Genomic DNA, 20,145 nt, shown 5'->3' on the forward strand with positions numbered 1-20,145 from the left:
GTGGAGACAATTGTATGAAGTGTCTTTTGTACTCTGGGGTGTTTGAAAATACTTTTGAATCTGTGTTCTTTGCTTATAAACCCTTATTTATAAACTTTGATTTCTGCTGGTTTTGTTGAAACATGTTTTTATTGACCAACTATTGGGTCCAAACTGCATGTCTAATGGTTTTGAATGGCCAGATGCTTTGACTCCCTACCTTGGGAACTCTGTCTAGTTTAGATGACATACCTGTTAACCTTTCAGATTGTTGAAGGCTGGGATAAGACAGTAACTCAGATTGTTAAGTATGTGTTCAGTGAGCATTTTGATCAAAGCTCAATGGCCCTGTGAAAAGCTGGTTACCATTATACGTGCGGAAGCCTGTAACTAATGGCCTTATGGCTATGAGTCAATGTGGAGAAGGCTTTTGTGTATGTTGGTTCTCTCATTAAAGTTTTGAGTCAGAGCATCTGTTGCTTTTCTCTTTGTGGTGCCACACATTCAGCCAAATGTCTGGCATGCTGGGTACCTGTGTGCCAAGTGCACACGTTCAGGAGGGGCACAGGGGCCTTGTAATACTGAGCAGCACCCAGTCAAAGGGTATCAGCAAGTGTCCTCCCAAAGTCTGAGTGGGGCAGAGACCATCAGGACACCAAAGCATTTCATCTGACCTTCAAATAATCAGATGTTCTGCCTTTTAAAGCAGTGAGCAAAGACATGGGCAGCATGCTGTATACTCCTTTTTAATAAACACATCAGGCTCCAGTCTTGGGCAGTAGCAGGAGACATAGATACATATCCCTGGGTCTGGGAGATAGCTCACCTGGGGTAGCTCACATTTTAGCCTTACGTGGACCTGGATTCATACCCCAGGAAGCACAGGGAGCACTGTGCACAGCATCAAGGGAAGCGGACAGTTTAAATAGTGCTGTGGTATATCTTTCTCTCCTCTGTCTATATGAAATTAAAGGGTGGAGGGAAGAAAAAGTGCCAGAAGTGGTGAAAATGTGCAGGCACTAAACCCTAGTACCAAAAAAAAAAAAATAATTTTTTTATATACCTCGTGCTTCCCCTCCCCCAACAAAAGATGCTAGTTTCCTGCTTGTGGTGGTAGTAAAATGTTCTCTTTAAAAACAAAAAACTTGGGGCCAGGCAATAGTACATCTGGTTAAGTGTGCACATTACCATGCACAAGGACCCAAGTTCAAGTCCCTGGTCCCCACCTGCAGGGAGAAGCTTCACATATGGTGAAGTGGACTGCGGATATCTGTCTCTTTCCTTCTCTAACTCCTCAGTTTCTTTCTGTCTCTATACAATAATAAAATTAATAAATTAAAAAAAAGAAAAACCTTGACTCACCTTATAAAAGAACTGACTCATAGATAGCTCACCTGAGGAACACACTTTACCATTTGTGAGGATCTGGGTTTGAATTCCTAACCACATATTCTCTTGTCCAGAACTTGTCACACTATCTCACTAACAAACATGAAAGGTCTTTCCATAGTGGTTTTTAAAAAATATTTTTTTATTTAATATATTTTTAAAATATTTGTTTCATTTTATTGCCCTTGTTTTATTATTAGTTATTGTTGTTGTTGATGATGTTGTCATTGTTGGATAGGACAGAAAAATGGAGAGGAGGGGGAGATGAGGAGAGAAAGACCCCTGTAGACCTGCTTCACTGCCTGTGAAATGACTCCCCTGAGGTGGGGAGCTGGGGGCTCGAACCAGGATCCTTATGCCAGTCCTTGCATTTGTGCTACCTGTGCTTAACCCGCTGCGCTACTGCCCGACTCCCTAAAATATTTTATTTTTAACGAGAGAGAGATGCAACAGTGCGCTGCTCAGCTCTGGCTTATGGTGGAGCTGGGGAGTGAACTTGTGAGTGTAGAGCCTCAGGCATGAGAATTTTTTTCTTTATTTCCTTTTGTTGCCCTTGTTTTAGTGTTGTAGTTATTATTGATGTTGTTGTTGGATAGGACAGAGATAAATGGAGACAGTAGGGGAAGACAGAGGGGGAGAGAAAGACAGACACCTGCAGACCTGCTTCACTGCCTGTGAAGCGACTCCCCTGCAGGTGGGGAGCCAGGGTCTTGAACCGGGATCCTTATTCTGGTCATTGCGCTTAACGCCACCTGCACTTAACCCACTGCGCTACCGCCCGACTCCCTAGGCAAGATAATCTTGCAGAAACACTATGCCATCTCCCCAAACTTCCACAATAGTTTCTCTTTTAAAAAAAATTTTTTTTTTTTAACCAGAGCACTGATAAGCTGTGGCTTATGGTGGTGCACGGTGAACCTGGGCTTCAGACACAATAGTTTTTCTTTTTTTATACATTATTTATTTTACCTTTTGTTGCCCTTATTTTTTATTGTTGTAGTTATTATTGTTGTTATTGATGATGTCGTTCTAAGATAGGACAGAGAGAAATGGAGAGAGGGGAAGACAGTGGGGGAGAGAAAGACAGACACCTGCAGACCTGCTTCACCGACTGTGAAGAGACTCCCCTGCAGGTGGGGAGCCAGGGGCTCGAACCGGGATCCGCTGCTCCTTGTGCTTTGCACTGCATGCACTTATCCCACTGTGTTACCGCCTGGCCCTGGCCCTCTGTCTCCTCATTTTTTATTTATTGTTATTCACTTTTGTTGCCCTTGTTTTATTGTTTTAGTTATTATTGTTGGTTATTGATGTCGTTGTTATATAGGACAGAGAGAAATAGAGAGAGGAGTGAAGACAGAGGGGAAGAGAAAGACAGACACCTGCAGACCTGCTTCACCACTTGTGAAGTGACCCCCTACAGGTGGGGAGCTGGGGCTCGAATCAGGATCCTTACGCCGGTCCTTCCACTTCGCTCCCCGTGCCTTAACCCGCTGTGACACTGCCCGACTCCCTGCAGTAGTTTCTTTATGACGAAGTTCCTGTGACATTTCAAGCTTTCTTGGCCCTTCTACTTCCGAGTCCTCTCTTGATATCCTTTGCTTGCTGAGAAAGGCTGAGACTTGCCAGGGGCCTCTCCCAAGTCCCTGATGGCCCAGACCTCTCTCCACACACTTGTTTTCCTTGGGAGTAGTAAGCAAACAACCCAAATGTCTCTTGTGCTTCCTTGGTCCTCCAATTGTGGACAACATACCTGGGCATCTCCCACATTGGCATCTTCAAGCATAACCCTTAAAACTATATTTTTCCGAACTGGGAAGGAAAGCTATAAATTCTACAGAAACATTATTTTTGGAAAATATCTCCAGAGGTGGTCCAAGAAGTGGTGCAGTGGATAAAGTATTAGGCTTTCAAGCATGAGGTCTTGAGTTTGATCCCCAACAGCACATGTACCAGAGTGATGTCTGGTTCTTTCTCAAATAAATAATCTTTAAAAAATAAAAATGCAGTCCTAAAAAGAAAAAGAAAACAATTATCTCCAGAGTGTTCACAGAACTTGTCTCCAAGTTTGAAAGAAACAGAAAAATATAGACGTTGTCTGTTCCAGGATTAATGAAGCAGACTATGTAAGGCCAGCATTATGAATCTCAAAAGGAAAGATCTCAGGGGAGTGGAAGATAGCTTGTCCAGTAGAGTGCACACTTTACCATTCATGAGGAATCAGGCTCAAGCCCCTGGCCATCACCACAGCAAGTGGTGGGATAGTCTATGGTGTCTCTCATGTTCTCTTTCTGTGTCCTACTCTCTGAGTAAGTGTCCACCAAGAGCAGTGGAATCACACAAGTCTAAAGTTGAGTGAAACCTTGATGACAGAGAAGAAATAAGTTATATCAAGAGGTAAGAAAGATACAGTCATGTTATGACATAGGAGAATTATCTCAATATAGTCTAGGATGAAAGGATTTATTGATTTATCTTTTTTTTTTTTCTCCACGGTTATTTTGGGACTCAGTGCCTGCACCACAAATCCACTGTTTCTGGAGGCTATTTTTTTTCCCTTGTTGCCCTTGTTTTTTATCGTTGTTGTGGTTATTATTATTACAGTTGTGATTGATGTTGTTGCTGGATAGGACAGAGAGAAATGGAGAGAGGAGGAGAAGAAGAAAGAGGGGGAGAGAAAGACACCTGCAGACCTGCTTCACCGCTTGTGAAGTGACCCCCCTGCAGGTGGGGAGCCGGGGGCTCGAACCGGGATCCTTACACCGGTCCCTGAGCTTTATGCATGTGTGCTTAACCTGCTACGTTACCACCTGACCCCCTGGTTTATTATCATCAGAGCACTGCTCAGTTCTGGCTTATAGTGGTAGTGATTAAACCTGGGGCCTCATTGCCTCAGGCATGAAAGTTTTTTTTTTCCATAAACATTATGCTATCTCCCTAGCCTTTAATAGAGTCTAGAAATTTAAAGAACCATTTTGCAAAATAATTTATATAGGGGTCCAGGCAGTGGCACAGCTGGTTAAGCACATATATTATAATGCACAAGGACTCAGGTTCAAGCCCCTGGTCCCTACTTGAAGGAGGAAAACTTCACAGGACTGCAGGTGTCTCATATCTCTGTCTCCTCTTCCTCTCAATTTCTGGCTGGCACTAATAAATAAAAGATAATTTATTAAAAATAATTTCTATGTACAAAGGTTTTTTAAAATTCTTTATTGAGGGATTAACATTTTACATTTGACAGTAAATACAATAATTTGTACATGTATAACATTTGTCAGTTTTCAACACAATCCAACTCCCACTAGGTCCTCTGTCATCCTTTTTGGACCTGTACTCTCCCCCCACCCATCCCAGAGTCTTTTACTTTGGTGCAATACACCAACTCCAGTTCAGGTTCTACTTGTGTTTTCTTTTCTGATCTTGTTTTTCAACTTCTGCCTGAGAGTGAGATCATCCCATATTCATCCTTCTGTTTCTGACTTATTTCACTTAACATGATTTCTTCAAGCTCCATTTTTGATAGCTGAGTAATATTCCATTGTGTATATAGACCACAGCTTGCTCAGCCACTCATCTGTTGTTGGACACCTGGGTTGCTTCCAGGTTTTGGTTATTAAAAATTGTGCTGCTATGAACACAGGTATACACAAATCTTTTTGGATGGGTGTGTTGGGTTCTTTAGGATATATCCCCAGGAGAGGAATTGCAGAATCATAGGGTAGGTCCATTTCTAGCCTTCTGAGAGTTCTCCAGACTGCTTGTCTCCACAGAGGTTGGACCCATTTACATTCCCACCAGCAGTGCAAGAGGGTTCCTTTGACCCCACAACCTATCCAGCATTTGTTGCTGCTACCTTTTCTAATGTATGACATTCTCACAGGAGTGACATGGTATCTCATTGTTGTCTTTATTTGCATTTCTGTGACAAAGACTTGGAGCATTTTTTCATGTGTTTCTCAGCCTTTTTTATGTCTATGAATATTCTGCCCATGTCCTCTCCTCGTTTTTGGATGGGGTAATTTGTTTTGTTTTTCTTTCTTTTTTTTAAACATTGTTGTTCTTCTTCCCCCCCCCCTTCTCCTTCTTCAGATTTTATTTATTAGTGAGAAAGATAGGAGGAGAGAGAGAAATAACCAGATATCACTCTGGTACATGTGCTGCCGAGGACCGAACTCAGGACCTTATGCTTGAGAATCCAATGCTTTATCCACTGTGCCACCTCCTGGATCATTTGTTTTTTTGTTGTTGAGTTTGGCAAGCTCTTTATATATTTTGGTTATTAGTCTGTCTGATGTATGGCATGTAAAGATCTCCCATTCTGTGAGTGGTCTCTTTGTTTGGGTATTGGCTTCTTTTGCTGTGCAGAAGCTTTTTAATTTGATGTAGTCCATAGGTTTATACTTGCCATAGTCTTCTCTGTAATTGGATTCATTTCATTGCAGATGTGTTTAAAATTTATGCAGAAAAAGAATCCTGCCAATATTTTCCTGTAAGTATCTGATAGTTTCTGGTCTAACATTCAAGTCCTTGATCCACTTGGAATTTACTTTTGTATTTGGTGAAATATAGTGGTTCACTTTCATTCTTCTGCATGTTTCAACCCATTTTTTCCAACACCATTTGTTGAAGAGACTCTGCTTTACCCATTTAATAGTGTGGGCACTTTTGTCAAAGATTAGATGTCCATAGGTGTGGGGGCTTACGTCTAGGCTCTCAATTCTCTTCCACTGGTCAGTGTGTCTATTCATGTTCCAGTATGAAGCAGTTTTGATCACAGTGGCCCTATAATACAATTTGAGATCTGGGAGTGTGATGCCTCCAGTTCTGTTCTTTCTTCTCAAGATTGTTTTGGCAATTCTAGGTCTTTTCTGGTTCCAGATAAACATTTGTAGCATTTGTTCTATTCTCCTAAAAAATGTGCTTAGGATTTTGATGGGGCTAGCATTAAATTTGTAGATGGCTCTGGGTAGTATATTCATTTTAATAATGTTAATTCTTTCAACCCATGAACATGGAATATCTTTCCACTTCTTTGTGTGTCTTTTTCAATCTCCTTGAGTAGTGACTCATAATTTTCAGTATACAAGTCTTTCACTTCTTTTTTTTTTAATGTTAATTTTTTTCCCTTTTGTTCCCGTTGTTGTTGTTCTTGTTGGATAGGACAGAGAGGGGGAGAGAAAGACAGACATCTGCAGTCCTGCTTCACCGCCTGTGAGGCAACTCCCCTGCAGTTGGGGAACTGGGGGCTCGAACCAGGATCCTTACGCTGGTCCTTGCACTTCTCGCCACGTGGGCTTAACCCACTGCACTATCGCCTGGCTCCCAAGTCTTTTACTTCTTTGGTTAGGTTTACTCCTAGATATTTTATTGTTTTTGTTGCTATAGTAAAAGGAATTGATTTCTGGATTTCATCTTCTTCTAACTTAGTGTTTGCACAGAGGAATGCCACTGACTTTTGAATGTTAATTTTGTAGCCTGACACCGTACTGTATTATCTGATGATTTCCAAAAGCTTCTTGCTGGATTCTTTAGGTTTTTCTATGTATACTATCATGTCATCTGCAAATAGGGAGAGTTTGACTTCTTCTCTTCCAATCTGCATCCCTTTAATTCCTTGCTTCTGCCTGATTGCTATGGCAAGAACTTCCAATACTATGTTGAATAGTAATGGTGACAGTGGGCAGCCCTGTCTAGTACCTGATCTGAGGGGAACTGCTTCCAGTTTTTAACCATTGAGTATGATGTTGGCTGTAGGTTTGCTATATATAGGCTCCACTATCTTCAGGAATTTTCCATCTATTCCCATTTTTTGTAGTGTTTTGATCATAAAGGGATGTTGGATTTTGTCAAAGGCTTTCTCTGCATCTATTGATATAACCATGTGGTTTTTGGTCTTGCTTTTGTTGATGTGGTGGATCATGTTGATTGATTTACGTATATTAAACCAACCTTGCATCCCTGGGATAAACCCCACTTGGTCATGATGGACAATCTTTTTAATATACTGCTGTATCTTGTTGGCTAGAATCTTGTTCAGTATTTCAGCATCTATGTTCATCAGAGATATTGGTCTGTAGTTTTCTTTTTCAGTTGTGTCCTTGTCTGCTTTTGGTATCAGAGTGATGTTGGCTTCAAAGAAGCTGGAAGGGAGTATTCCTGTGTCTTCAATATTCTGGAAGACTTTTAAAAGTAGAGGTATTAACTCTTCCTTGAAGATTTTGTAGAATTCATTTGTAAAACCATCTGGTCCAGGAATTTTATTCTTGGGAAGGTTTTGGATAACTGTTTCAATTTCATTGGCTGTGATGGGCCTGTTCATATTATCTAATAACTTTTTATTTAATTTTGGAAGTTCATAGGTATCTAGAAAATCATCCATTTCTTCCAGGTTCTCTAGCTTGGTGGCATATAGCTGTTCATAGAAGCCTCGCATGATATGCTGAATTTCTGCAGTGTCTGTTATGATATCTCCTCTTTCATTTACAATCTAATTTATTTGGGTCTTTCCCTTTTTTATTTTGTGAGTCTCGCTAAAGGTTTGTCAATTTTGTTTACTTTTTCGAAGAACCAACATTTACTTTCATTGATCTTTTGTAATTTTTTTTTTATTTTCAGTGTTATTTATTTCTGTCCTAACTTTAGTGATTTCTGTCCTTCTGGTTGCTTTAGGGTTCCTTTGTTCTTCTTGTAGGTCTTTTTAAGTTGTGCAATGAGGTTGTTTATTTGTGCTTTTTCTTGTTTCCTAATGTGTGCTTGTATGGCTATGAACTTCCCTCTCAGTACTGCCTTAGCTGTGTCCCAGATATTTTGATAGCTGTACCTTCATTTTCGTTGAACTCTCAAAACATTTTGATTTCTTCCTTGATTTCCTCTTTGACCCAGTAGTTGTTAAGTAGTGTACTGCTGAGCTTTCACTGATCTTTTGTTGATTGTTTAAGTGTTAGTTTAATTCCACTGTTGTCTGAGAACATGCTTGGGATGATTTCAATGCTCTTGAATTTGCTGATGCTGTCTTTGTGGCGTAACATATGGTCTATCCTTGAGAATAACCCACGTGGACTTGAGTAGAATGTGTATTTCATTTTCTTGAGGTGAATAATTCTGAAAATGTCCAATAGTTCTAGTTTATCTATCTACTTGTTTAGCTCCCTCATGTCTTCATTGCTTTTCTGTCTGGATGATCTGTCAAGTTGAGAGAGTGGGGTGTTGAAGTCCCCTACTATTACTGTGTTGTTGTTAATATATTGCTGTAGCTCTTTTAGTAGATGTTTGATTTAGATGGCTTTTCATTGGGTGCATAGATGTTAATAATTGTTACATCCTCTTGATTGTCAGTCCTCTGAGCATTGAGTAATGTCCATCCCTACTGTTTTAATTTTATTTATTTTAAAGTCTATCGTGTCAGATATGAGAATAGCTGTTCCTGCCCTTTTTTCGGGCCATTGGCTTGTATGATAGTTTTCCATCCTTTCACTTTGAGTCTGTGTTTGTCTTGTTGAGTTAGGTGGGTTTCCTGTAGACAGGATATTGTTGTGTTTTCTGATCCATCTTCCTACTCTGTGTCTTTTAATAGGTGAATTCAGGCCATTGAGATTTATTGATATTATAGATTGAAGATATTTTAACACCATTCTTGTAGATTGTTAGAGTGTTCTGATATATGGCCTATTTATGGTGGTCTGACTGTTTATAGGAGACCTTTCAGAACTTCTTTTAGGGCAGGCCTCGTGATGGTTGATTCTTTCAACTGTTGCTTGTCTGAGAAGGTTTTTATACCTCCATCTAGTCTGAATGGCAGTCTAGCAGGATACAGTAGTCTTGGTTGAAAGCCTTTCTTATTGAGCACTCAGTAGATATCTTGTCATTCTCTTCTGGCCTGTAGTGTTTGTGTGGAGAATTATTCTGCTAATCTTACGGGTTTCGCTGTGTAGATGACTCTTTATTTTTCTCTTGCAGCCTTCAGGATCCTTTATCCTTATTCCTTTTCATCCTAAATATGTGTCTTGAAGTCTGGGTTACTTCTGTTTGGGACCCTCTGGGACTCTTGAAGCTTTCTGTCTTTGATGTTGTCTAGACTATAGAAGTTCTCAGCTATTATGTCCTGAAGCACGCTTTCTTCCCCTCCCTCTCTTTCTTCCTCTGGTAAGCCAATAATGTGTATATTGTTTCTTTTGAAGTCATCCCATATGTCTCTGTTATTTTTTTCAGTATCTGTTAATCTCTTTTTGAGATCTCTTACTTCTTTTCTAGTTGTCTCTAATTCATCCTCGATCTTGCTAATTCTGTCTTCAGTCTCATTTATTCTATTCTTTCTCCCCTCTACTGATTTATGTAATTCATTTGTTACCCTTTTCTGATACTGTTTTAGCTTATTCAGCTAGTGTTCTTAGCTCAGCTCTTTCACCTTTCAGCTCTCTAATAACCTTGAGATCATTAGTGTTTTCTTCCAGAGTCTCATTTTTTATGCATTTCTGATGACAATTCTTTCATACTCTTTACTCACTCCTGTGATTATTTCCTTACCTACTGTTTGGATGTTGACCTCACTATTTTGTGATTCAACCTTTGGGGGCTTTTAGCTGGACTCTTGTCCTGGTTCATTTCTCCAGTATTTCTTTGTGGTTTTGTGGAGATTAGAATGTAGAGAGTAGAAACTGTTACTTCTTAGAGACTGTTACACTGAAACCAACTGTTACTTGTTAGAGACTTTTACATTGAAACCAACAGTTCCTTGTTACAGCCGTTAAAGTGTTAAAGCTATTAAACTGATACCAACCGCTCTTGTCCTGTGTACTATAAAAAGCTGAGAGCAACAATGTTGTGGGGTCGTCAGCAGCAGACTCTCCCCTTGTGTGGAAGGGTGTTGGCGGCCCAAGCTTAAGCTTGCTAATAAAGGCTCTTGCTATTGCATGTGATGCTGGTCTTCCTTGTGTAAGATCGGGACTCGAACTTCTGGGCACAACATTTGGGGGCCTCGTCCGGGATCCCCATCTCACTAGAAGAACGCCAGCCTCACTGAGCCTTCTGGACCGGTCTATCTGTAGCAAGAGACCCTCGGAGTCGAAGGCGGACGCGCTGGGCGGCTTGGGGTCAGGGTCCTGGGAGATGTCTCAGGCCCTGCTGTAGGGGATTGGATCCCCCTTGAAAATTTGGAAGGGGAGAGGGTTGGGCGGTGGCACAGTGGGTTAAGCGCATGTGGCGCTAAGCGCAAGGACTGGCGTAAGGGTCCTGGTTCGAGCCCCCGGCTCCCCACTTGCAGGGGAGTCGCTTCACAAGCGGTGAAGCTGGTCTGCAGGTGTCTTTCTCTCCCCCTCTCTGTCTTCCCCTCCTCTCTCCATTTCTCTCTGTCCTATCCAACAACGAACAACATCAACAATGGCAATAATAATAACCACAACGAGGCTACAACAACAAGGGCAACAAAAGGTGGGGAAAAAAATGGCCTCCAGGAGCGGTGGATTCATGGTGCAGGCACTGAGCCCAGCAATAACCCTGGAGGGGAAAAAAAAAATTTGGAAGGGGAGAGTGGGTCACTCTCGTGAAGCAGCGAAAGGCTGTTCTCCCATCTGTAGGGAAGTGGCGGTGAGAGGCCATCCTCCCATCTGTAGGGAAGCGGCAGTGAAAGGCTGTCCTCCCATCTGTAGGGAAGCAGTGTGAGAGGCTGTCCTCCCATCTGTTGGTTCAGAGTGTTGGCGACTGGGCATCTAGAGTTTTCTTTAAAAATGTCGTTGTCTGGGAGTTGGGCTGTAGCGCAGCAGGTTAAGCGCAGGTGGCGCAAAGCACAAGGACCAGCAGAAGGATCCTGGTTCGAGCCCCCCGACTCCCCACCTGCAGGGGAGTCACTTCACAGGCGGTGAAGCAGGTCTGCAGGTGTCTGTCTTTCTCTCCTCCTCTCTGTCTTCCCCTCCTCTCTCCATTTCTCTCTGTCCTATCCAACAACGATGACAACAACAATAATAACTACAACAATAAAACAACAAGGGCAACAAAAGGGAATAAATAAAAAATAATAAAAAAATGTCGTTGTCTCTGTATTCTCTTTGTGTATGTTGTCTCTGTATTTTCCTTGTGTGTGTTGTCTTTGTATTCATTATCAGTTTTGTCTTTCTTAAGTCCAAAGTCAGGAGTCAGGCTACTTCGACTCCTCTGACTATGGTCCTGGATCATTTCAAAGAATTCAAACAGAGAGCTCACAGTTTAAGTCTAGGAGTAAAACAAGACCGGATGATCACTTATTGTCAAGATAAGCGGCCAACCTTCTCTACCAGTTGGCCCCCAGAAGGAACATGAAACCTGCCTACTATCTGTGCTACCAGAGACGTCATCTTCGGACACCCAGGACACCCAGACCAGATTTCTCATATCCTTACTTGGCAGGATCTGGTAGAGAACCCCCCTCTTAGCTAAAACCTTTTCTTCCTCCACAGGGTTTGAGACCCACTGTTCTTGCTTTAAAGAATTCTCGTTGTCAGCCTACTGCCCCCTCCATGCCCCCTCCCACTTCCCCCTCCTACCCTATTTTCCAAGGTGGTCCTGAAGTAGACCTCCTAGAGTACCCTCCTCCCTACCAACTTCAACTTCCCCCAGCCCCACAGGAACCCCCAGCAGCAGGCCAGGACTTACGGAGCCCTCCTCATACGAGAGTCCGTACAGCCCAGAGAACCAATTCAGGGGCCCTGCCCCTCCGAGCAAAAAGAATGGCGAACAATTGATGCAGTATGGGCCGTTTTTCACTAGTGACCTTTATCACTGGAAAATGCAGAACCCTAAGTTTTCAGAAAAACCAGCAGCACTCACTGACCTGTTAGATTCTGTTATTTTTACCCATCAGCCAACCTGGGATGACTGCCAGCAGCTTTTACAGATTCTTTTTACCACGGAAGAAAGAGTAAAGATCCTCTCAGAAGCCTGAAAATTCATGCCCGTGGTAGACGGGAACCCGCCTTAAACCCAGCCCTGATAGATGCTGGTTTCCCTCTGATAAGACCCACCTGGGATTTTAACTCACCTGAAGGTAAGGAGAAGCCCCGGGTCAGTCGCCAGACTCTAATGGGAGGTCTCCAGGTGGCTGCATGCCAACCCATCAATTTGGTTAGTAGTGTGCAACAGGAAAAGAGAGAAACCCCAACTGCCTTCTTAGAAAGAATTATGGAGGCATATCGAATGTTCACCCCCCTAGATCCAGAAGCTCCAGAGAGTAAGTCAGTAGTAATTATGGCCTTTGTAAACCAGGCTGCCCCTGATATCCAAAAAAATCTCCAGAAAATAGATTAGAACTACAGGCAGTAGTAGAGAAAGTCTTTAGCAACCGAGAGACCCTTCAAGAATGCCAATTACGGACAGTGACAGCAGCTAGTAAGCGACAGACTCGCAATCTCACTAAGGTATTGTTGGCAGCTACCGCAGAACGCCCTCAGTGGAAAGGCCGAGAGGCCCATCCTCCCCGAGGGTTTGAAAAGAGCAGAGGTATACTTAAGATACCTACTCCCACGACCCAACAGGCGGTAAGAGAATTCTTGGGGTTGGTGGGATTTTGCCATCTGTGGATCCCCAGTTTTGCCGAAATAGCAAAACCCCTTTATGAGGTGACCTGAGATGGGAAGCCTTTTAAATGGACTGAGGCTCACGAGAGTGCCTTTAAACAACTAAAGCATGCCCTTTTGTTGGCTCTGGCCTTGGGACTGCCTGATGTGACTAAACCCTTTCACCTTTTCATAGATGAAAAGCAAGGAATAGCAAAAGGGGGCCTAACACAAACAGTAGGGCCCTGGATGTGGCCAGTAGCTTATTTCTCAAAAAAGCTAGACTCAGTGGTGGCCGGATGGCCACCATGCCTCCGCATCATAGCTGCTATGGCTATGTTGACAAAAGACGCTCAGAAATTGACTCTCAGTCAGAAATTGACCGTGACTACTCCTCATGCTGTAGATGGAATCCTTCGACAACCTCTTGACAGGTGGATCAGTAATGCCTGGTTAACTCATTATCAAAGCTTGTTGCTAAACCCACCTGTCATTCAGTTCGCATCCAGAGCATCCTTGAACCCAGCTACCTTGCTCCCTGACTCCGAATTAGACGCTTCCTTACATGACTGCTCTGAGATTCTGAGCTGCACATCCAGCCTCCGTAAAGACCTGAAAGACCAGCCTTTAAAAGGAACAGACGTGAACTAGTATACTGATGGGAGCAGCTTCATCAGAGATGGGGTAAGGTATGCTGGGGCCACGGTAACTACTGAACATGAGACTGTGTGGGCAGCCGCCCTGCCCGCAGGGACTTCAGCCCCCAAAGCTGAATTAATTGCCCTCACAAAAGCCCTCAACCTAGGAAAAGGGAAAAGACTTCACATCTCCACCGACAGCCGCTATGCCTTTGCCACAGCCCACATCCATTCTTCTTCTAGCGTTTGCTGCCCACATCCATGGGGCTATATATCGAGAAAGGGGACTGCTCACAGTTGAAGGTAAAGCTATCAAAACCCAACAAGAAATATTAGACCTATTAGAGGCTATCTGGATGCCAGATGAGGTGGCCATAATACACTTCCCTGGACACCAAAAGGGAGAAAGTCCTGTGGCACGGGGCATCCACCTAGCAGATACCACAGCCAGAAGTAGCATTAGAAAGAACTGACGAATTAGCTCTTTGCCGAACCCTGGAGAGCCCACCCTACCTGACAAGCCAGAATATACACCAGATGATGAGCTCCAGATAAAAAAAGTTACCTCTTGCTGACAAGCGCGGTAACTGGTGGGTGACAGCTGATGGTAAACTCATCTTACTCCAAGCCGTGGCCAGACACCTGCTACAGCACATACACAGAACCACCCACCTGGGGAGAAGGAAAATTGCTGAACTTTTGCAAGAAGCCAGTCTGAACATCCACAACAATAGCCAACTGATTAAGGAAATAGTTGCAGAATGCAAAGCCTGCCGACTTGCAAATGCTAGCAACCAGCCTAGAACTTCTGGGGTGCTTGAGAAAGGAACCAGATCAGGTGCCTACTGGGAGATAGACTTCACTGAGGTAAAACCAGGAAATACGGGTACAAATATATGTTAGTGTTTGTAGATACCTTTTCAGGATGGACTGAAGCATTCCTGACTAAGAGAGAGACGGCCCAGACAGTGGTGAAGAAGCTACTCGAAGAGATTTTTCCCAGCTTTGGTACGCCCCTTCAGTTAAACTCAGATAATGGTCCAGCCTTTGCTTCCCAGGTAACCCAGAACTTGGTAGGTGTCCTTGGGGCAAAATGGAAATTACATTGCGCCTATAGGCCCCAAGGCTCAGGACAGGTAGAAAGGATGAATAGAACTCTAAAAGAGACCTTAACAAAATTAACTCTGGAGACTGGCGTAGACTGGGTAACTCTCCTTCCCTTTGCCCTCTATAGAGTCAGAAATACCCCCTATGCTGCAAGGCTGACCCCATTCGAGATCATGTTTGGTCGTCCCCCTCCCATAATCCCAGCCTTGAGATCAGACTTGCTCACTGATATTAATGCTCAGGAGGCAAACGCTTAGAAGAAGAAGAATGCTCAGGACATGCTTGCCTCTTTACAGACAATAGCTCAGGTCCAAAAGCATGCATGGCCAAGACTGAGAGCAATATATGAAGCTGCACTTCCTCCAGACCCTCATCCCTTCCAGCCCAGAGACTTGGTCTTGGTGAGATGCCACCAAAGAGAGACACTCGAGCCCCGGTGGAAAGGACCTTATACTGTCATCCTAGCCACCCCCACGGCTCTGAAGGTGGATGGTATCGGCGGGTGGATCCACCACTCCCACGTCGGTGCAGCAGAGACAGAAGAGTTACTCTAATCTTCATTCCTGTTACAAAAGTTACAAAAGACAAGGGGGGAATGTGGAGATTAGAATGTAGAGATTAGAAACTGTTACTTCTTAGAGACTGTTACACTGAAACCAACTGTTACTTGTTAGAGACTTTTACATTGAAACCAACAGTTCCTTGTTACAGCTGTTATAGCCGGTAAAGCCTTACAGTTAAACTGAAACCAACGGCTCTTGTTCTGTGTACTATAAAAGCCAAGAGCAACAATGTTGCGGGGTCTTCGCAGCAGACTCTCGTGTGTAAGGGTGTCGGCGGCCCAAGCTTAAGCTTGCTAATAAAGGCTCTTGCTATTGCATGTGATGCTGGTCTTCCTTGTGTGAGATCAGGACTCGAACTTCTGGGCACAACAGGTTTAACCATTCTATATAGTATGTTATGAGGTCCCTCTCTCAGTACTTTTCAAATTATCACTCTTGCCTGGATTGACTTGTGTTTAAGGTACTTAAAGAGTTCACAGTTGTGGAAATTATCAGTTGCTTCAATATTATTTCAGGCTCTGAGTTGGAGTACAGTGGCTGTTAAAACCTCTTTTGTTCTTTTTCTTTCCTGTAGGCTATGGGAACCTGAGGGCTTTTAAACTATAAGCAATCTTCTTAGCTTAATCACTCACTCTTGATCAAGAGATAAAGTAGGGTAGGGGAGAGATAGCTAGTGGTTATGCAAAGAGAGTCTCACACCCCAAGGATCCAACGTTCCAGGCTCAATTCAGCTTCTCTGCCAAGCCAGGCATCACTGCTGGGCCCTATGAGTTTCTAAACCAGTCCCGTTTATAGTCTGTAGTTTTTGAGGCAATTATTCACCACGTTCTCACCAGGAGAACAATGTGGAAAGACTCCCACTATACAGCCCCACTGCTTGTCCACCGAGTTGTAGCTCTTCTCCTGAGTTTCCTGGCCAGTTCTCTGTTCCCAGATGTCAGCACAGAGCCTCTCCCCTGCTGCTTCAGCCTCTGAGGGCTGTAGCAACGGAGACTCACAGTTGCATTTGGTGAGTCTTAGCGGAGTCTTCTCCTCCCTTCAGCAGTCTTTTGTTGGTAAAGCCTACTGGAGGTGGTGCTTCAGCTGGTAAACTGCCAGACTGTTACCAGCTGCTCAATCTCTCCCTACGTTCCTCTCTGTCCACGAGCCACACATGTTTGCACTTACTGGTGAGTTAGTGGGTTCCTGAAGTCATTCTAGTCCTGCCTTGTGGTCCCAGGTGGTCTCCCTTGGTATTCCTAGTTGACCCGGGAGAGGAGAAGAGAGAAACACAGCTGCTGCTACTCCATAGCCCCTGCCTCCAGAAGTCTCCTACAGAGGTTTATTAGTCATAATATATAGTAATTTTTACAAATCAACAAGAAAAGCATGGACAATAAAAAAATGCAAACCACGAACAGGAATCAACAACTTGTGGAAGAGAAAGAAGTGGCCAATAAAAAGTGTGAAAAGATGCCTACCATCAGCAGTGGCCCACATAATTAACTTGAGGGGTCCAGGTGGGGGCACACCTGGTTAAGTGCACGCATCACTGTGCATAAGGACTTGGGTTTGAGCTCACGCTCCCCACCTGCAAAGAGGTGATTCATAAGCAGTGAAGCAGGTATGCAAGTGTCTTTCTCCCTCCTCTAATTCCCTCTCCTCCCTCTCAATTTCTCTGTTGTCCTATCCAATAGAATAGGAAAAAAAGGGGGCGGCATCTGGAGTGGTGGATTCATAGTGCTGGCACCAAGCTCCAGCAGTGAGCTTGGTGGCAGTAAGAAAGAAGAAAAGAAAAACCTTTCAGGCTGGAAACTATTACAGCTATCAGGCGCCCAGCGCTGGCAAGGGGTTATAGGAGAAGCATGCTCCCACTATATTGGTGGCAGGGAATGAGGAAAAAGTTGAACAGAGAAGGTTTATTTCATTGTTTATCTCCGTAACTGTGGCAATGTCTTGAACAGATGAACCCTATTCTCCCAGAGTGGTTAACCTAGTTAGTAGTTAACAGTTTTCTGGGTGAGTAGACAGCAATGGAAACAAATGTTGTGGTCCCTTCACTCTGATGATGTTTGTCAGCCTGGAGAGGGCTGGAGAGGAGGAGCCAGAGCTCGGGCTGCTCTCTCCCCAGCCCGTCAGGGGCCTGGTCCCAGTAAGTGATCATAATAGCTGCCATGAAAAGTGTTCTAGCCGGGGCTCACTGTGTGCCAGGCCGCGAGTGGCCGTCAGCACCGTTAGTTCATTTATCCTTTCCAACTCCATGGATCTTACTAGAGCCACCCTATAAGAGCTCTCTCTGTCCCTTAGTGAGAAGATGCAGCTATCATGCCATGGGACCCATGTGACAGGGCCCTAATGTGACTGAGACCCTGCTACGTTCAAAACAGGTGATTTGCATGCAATGCCATTTAAAAAAAAAAAAATTTATTCCCTTTTGTTGCCCTCGTTTTATTGTTGTAGTTATTATTGATGTCGTCGTTGTTGGATAGGGCAGAGAGAAATGGTGAGAGGAGGGGAAGACAGAGGGGGAGAGAAAGACACCTGCAGACCTGCTTCACCGCCTGTGAAGCGACTCCCCTACAGGTGGGGAGCTGGGGGCTTGAACTGGGATCCTTCCACCAGGCAATGCCAATTTTTAAATAGGTATTTGTTGAAAGAAGTTAGAAAGTCTATTTTAGATATATTCCACTTTCTGCACCCCATAAATAAAGATCTTTGGTCCATACTCCCAAAGGGAAAAAGGATAGGGAAGCTTCCAATGGGGGGGACGGGATACAGAACTCTAGTGGTGGGAATTGTATAGAATTGTACCCCTCTTATCCCACAATGTTGTCAATCATTGTTAAATCAATAATAAAATTTAAAACAATATAAAAAGATGTTTATTTACTTTCACCACTGCCAGGGCTTTATCACTCTAGGCCAGCTCCTTTGTTTCCTTCAGCCACAGGGGGAGACAGCACAGCGCCAATTCCCTGCCCAGGGGCGCAGGGCCTTCAACTTGGATTGTACACATGGCACAGCCTTTCCAGAGAAGCTGCCACACCAACCCTAAAGCCTAAAGATGTGTGTGTGTGTGTGTGTGTGTGTGTGTGAGAGAGAGAGAGAGAGAGACCAGTGCACTGCTCAACTCTGCCTTATCTCTGCTGGTGCCAAGGACTGAACCTGCAGCCTCTGGGGCCTCAGCCCTGACAGTAACGAAGACTCTCTCCCCCCCAGAGCTCTGTGCCTCATGGTCTGGAGGGACCAGGATGTGACTCAGGAAGGCAGACACGGCTCACTTAGAACAGCAGCCTCTGCTGTGGGAGTGTGTGGGGCCTGGCTGGATGTCTGTGCCCCTTCCAGTTATTATTTTATTATTTATGAGATGGATGTGGGGTAGCAGGAGAGAGAAGCAGAGTATCACTATAGCATATGCAGTGCCGGGGGTCGGGCTCTCATGCTTCTACCCATGGCGCTAACTCCCCAGGCTGCTCCTGACCCTAATTCTTTTTTTATTTTTTATTTTTAAGCAATTTTTAAAATATTTATTCCCTTTTGTTGTCCTTGTTTTATTATTGTAGTTATTATTGATGTTGTTGTTGAATAGCCCAGAGAGAAATAGAGGAGGGGAAGACAGAGAGGGGGGAGAGAAAGACAGACACCTGCAGACCTGCTTCACCGCCTGGGAAGCGACTCCCCTGCAGGTGGGGAGCCGGGGGCTCAAACCGGGATCCTTATCTGCACCATGTGTGCTTAGCCCACCGACCCTAATTCTTAAGTTGGAATCATGCTGCCCAAGTGCCACAAGAGCCAAACTCTCACACCAACTTATTTTCTTTTTATACATTTTCAAAGTATTTATTTATTTATGCTCAGCTGGTGTGGGATCTGGAGAACTGACATATGGGAGTTTGCCAAACACCAACTGACCAACCCATCAAGGAGACAAAATTGTCTCTAATTCTCTGTGAGACTCTGGGGGCTATCACTGGGAATGGGGGCACAGAACTGGGGGCGGATGGCCTGTGGAACTATCCTCTATCTTCTCACACCAGCATTTGATGTGGGGATCTGCTTTGCTGTCACTTCAAGGTGCAAGTGGGGACAGACCTGCCTGTCTCTTTGTTTTAGGGATGACATTATTATTATCTATTGGATAAAGGCAGCCAGAAATCGAGAAAGAAGGGGGTTACAGAGTGGAAGAGAGACACCAGCAGCACTGCTTTCACCACTCACCAAGCTTTCCATCTGCAGGTGGGAACTGGGGGCTTGAACCCAGGTTTTTATGCATTGTAACAAGTGTGCTCAACCAGGTGCACCACCACCAGGCCCTGGAACTATTCCAAAATCTGCATTTGAGTCCACTGAGTGTCATAGAGGGGGGAAATTTAGAGCTTGGAGAGCTGGGCGGTGGTGCACCGGGTTAAGTGCATGTGGCACAAAGCACAAGGACCGGTGTAAGGATCCCAGTCCGAGCCCCCGGCTCCCCACCTGCAGGGGGTCGCCTCACAAGCAGTGAAGAGGTCTGCAGGTGTCTATCTTTCTCTCTCCCCTTCTCTGTCTTTCCCTCCTCTCTCCATTTCTCTCTACAACGACAACATTAATAATAATAACTACAACAACAATGAAAAACAAGGGCAACAAAAGGGAATAAATATTTTTAAAAAGGCCTCCTGGAGCAGTGGATTTGTAGTGCAGGCACTTTCTTCTAGCGTTTGCCCTTCTTCTGTAGCCAGTCAACAGCGTCAGGTTGAGCCTGATGTAAAGTACCGAGACCTCCTTTGAATCTGGAGAGGTGGTAGTCATTGACTATGTGGGTCATAGTCTGTCTGGAGCCGCAGGGGCAGTTCGGGTCGTCTCTGGCTCCCCAGTGATGGAACATAGCGGCGCACTGGCCATGGCCTGTTCGATAGCGATTGAGGAGGGCCCGATCATAACGTGCTAGGTCAAAGCCGGGTTGACGCTCGCAGGGGTCTGTGATGAGGT

General features: G+C 44.3%; 1 protein-coding gene across 1 annotated transcript in view; it reads left to right on the forward strand.

Annotated features, from left to right (window-relative positions):
• ZNF473 (zinc finger protein 473) overlaps positions 1–17,852 on the forward strand; it is a 43,069-nt gene extending 25,217 nt beyond the window's left edge. The window contains exon 6 of the mRNA XM_060174367.1: positions 14,932–17,852. Within this exon, the coding sequence (XP_060030350.1) occupies positions 14,932–14,984 (53 nt within the window). The 3' untranslated portion in view covers positions 14,985–17,852. The remainder of the gene's footprint in view (positions 1–14,931) is intronic.
• Positions 17,853–20,145: the final 2,293 nt, after the last annotated feature.

This window comes from Erinaceus europaeus, chromosome 2, assembly GCF_950295315.1.
Source record: "Erinaceus europaeus chromosome 2, mEriEur2.1, whole genome shotgun sequence".
NCBI classification, from domain to species: Eukaryota; Metazoa; Chordata; class Mammalia; order Eulipotyphla; family Erinaceidae; genus Erinaceus; species Erinaceus europaeus.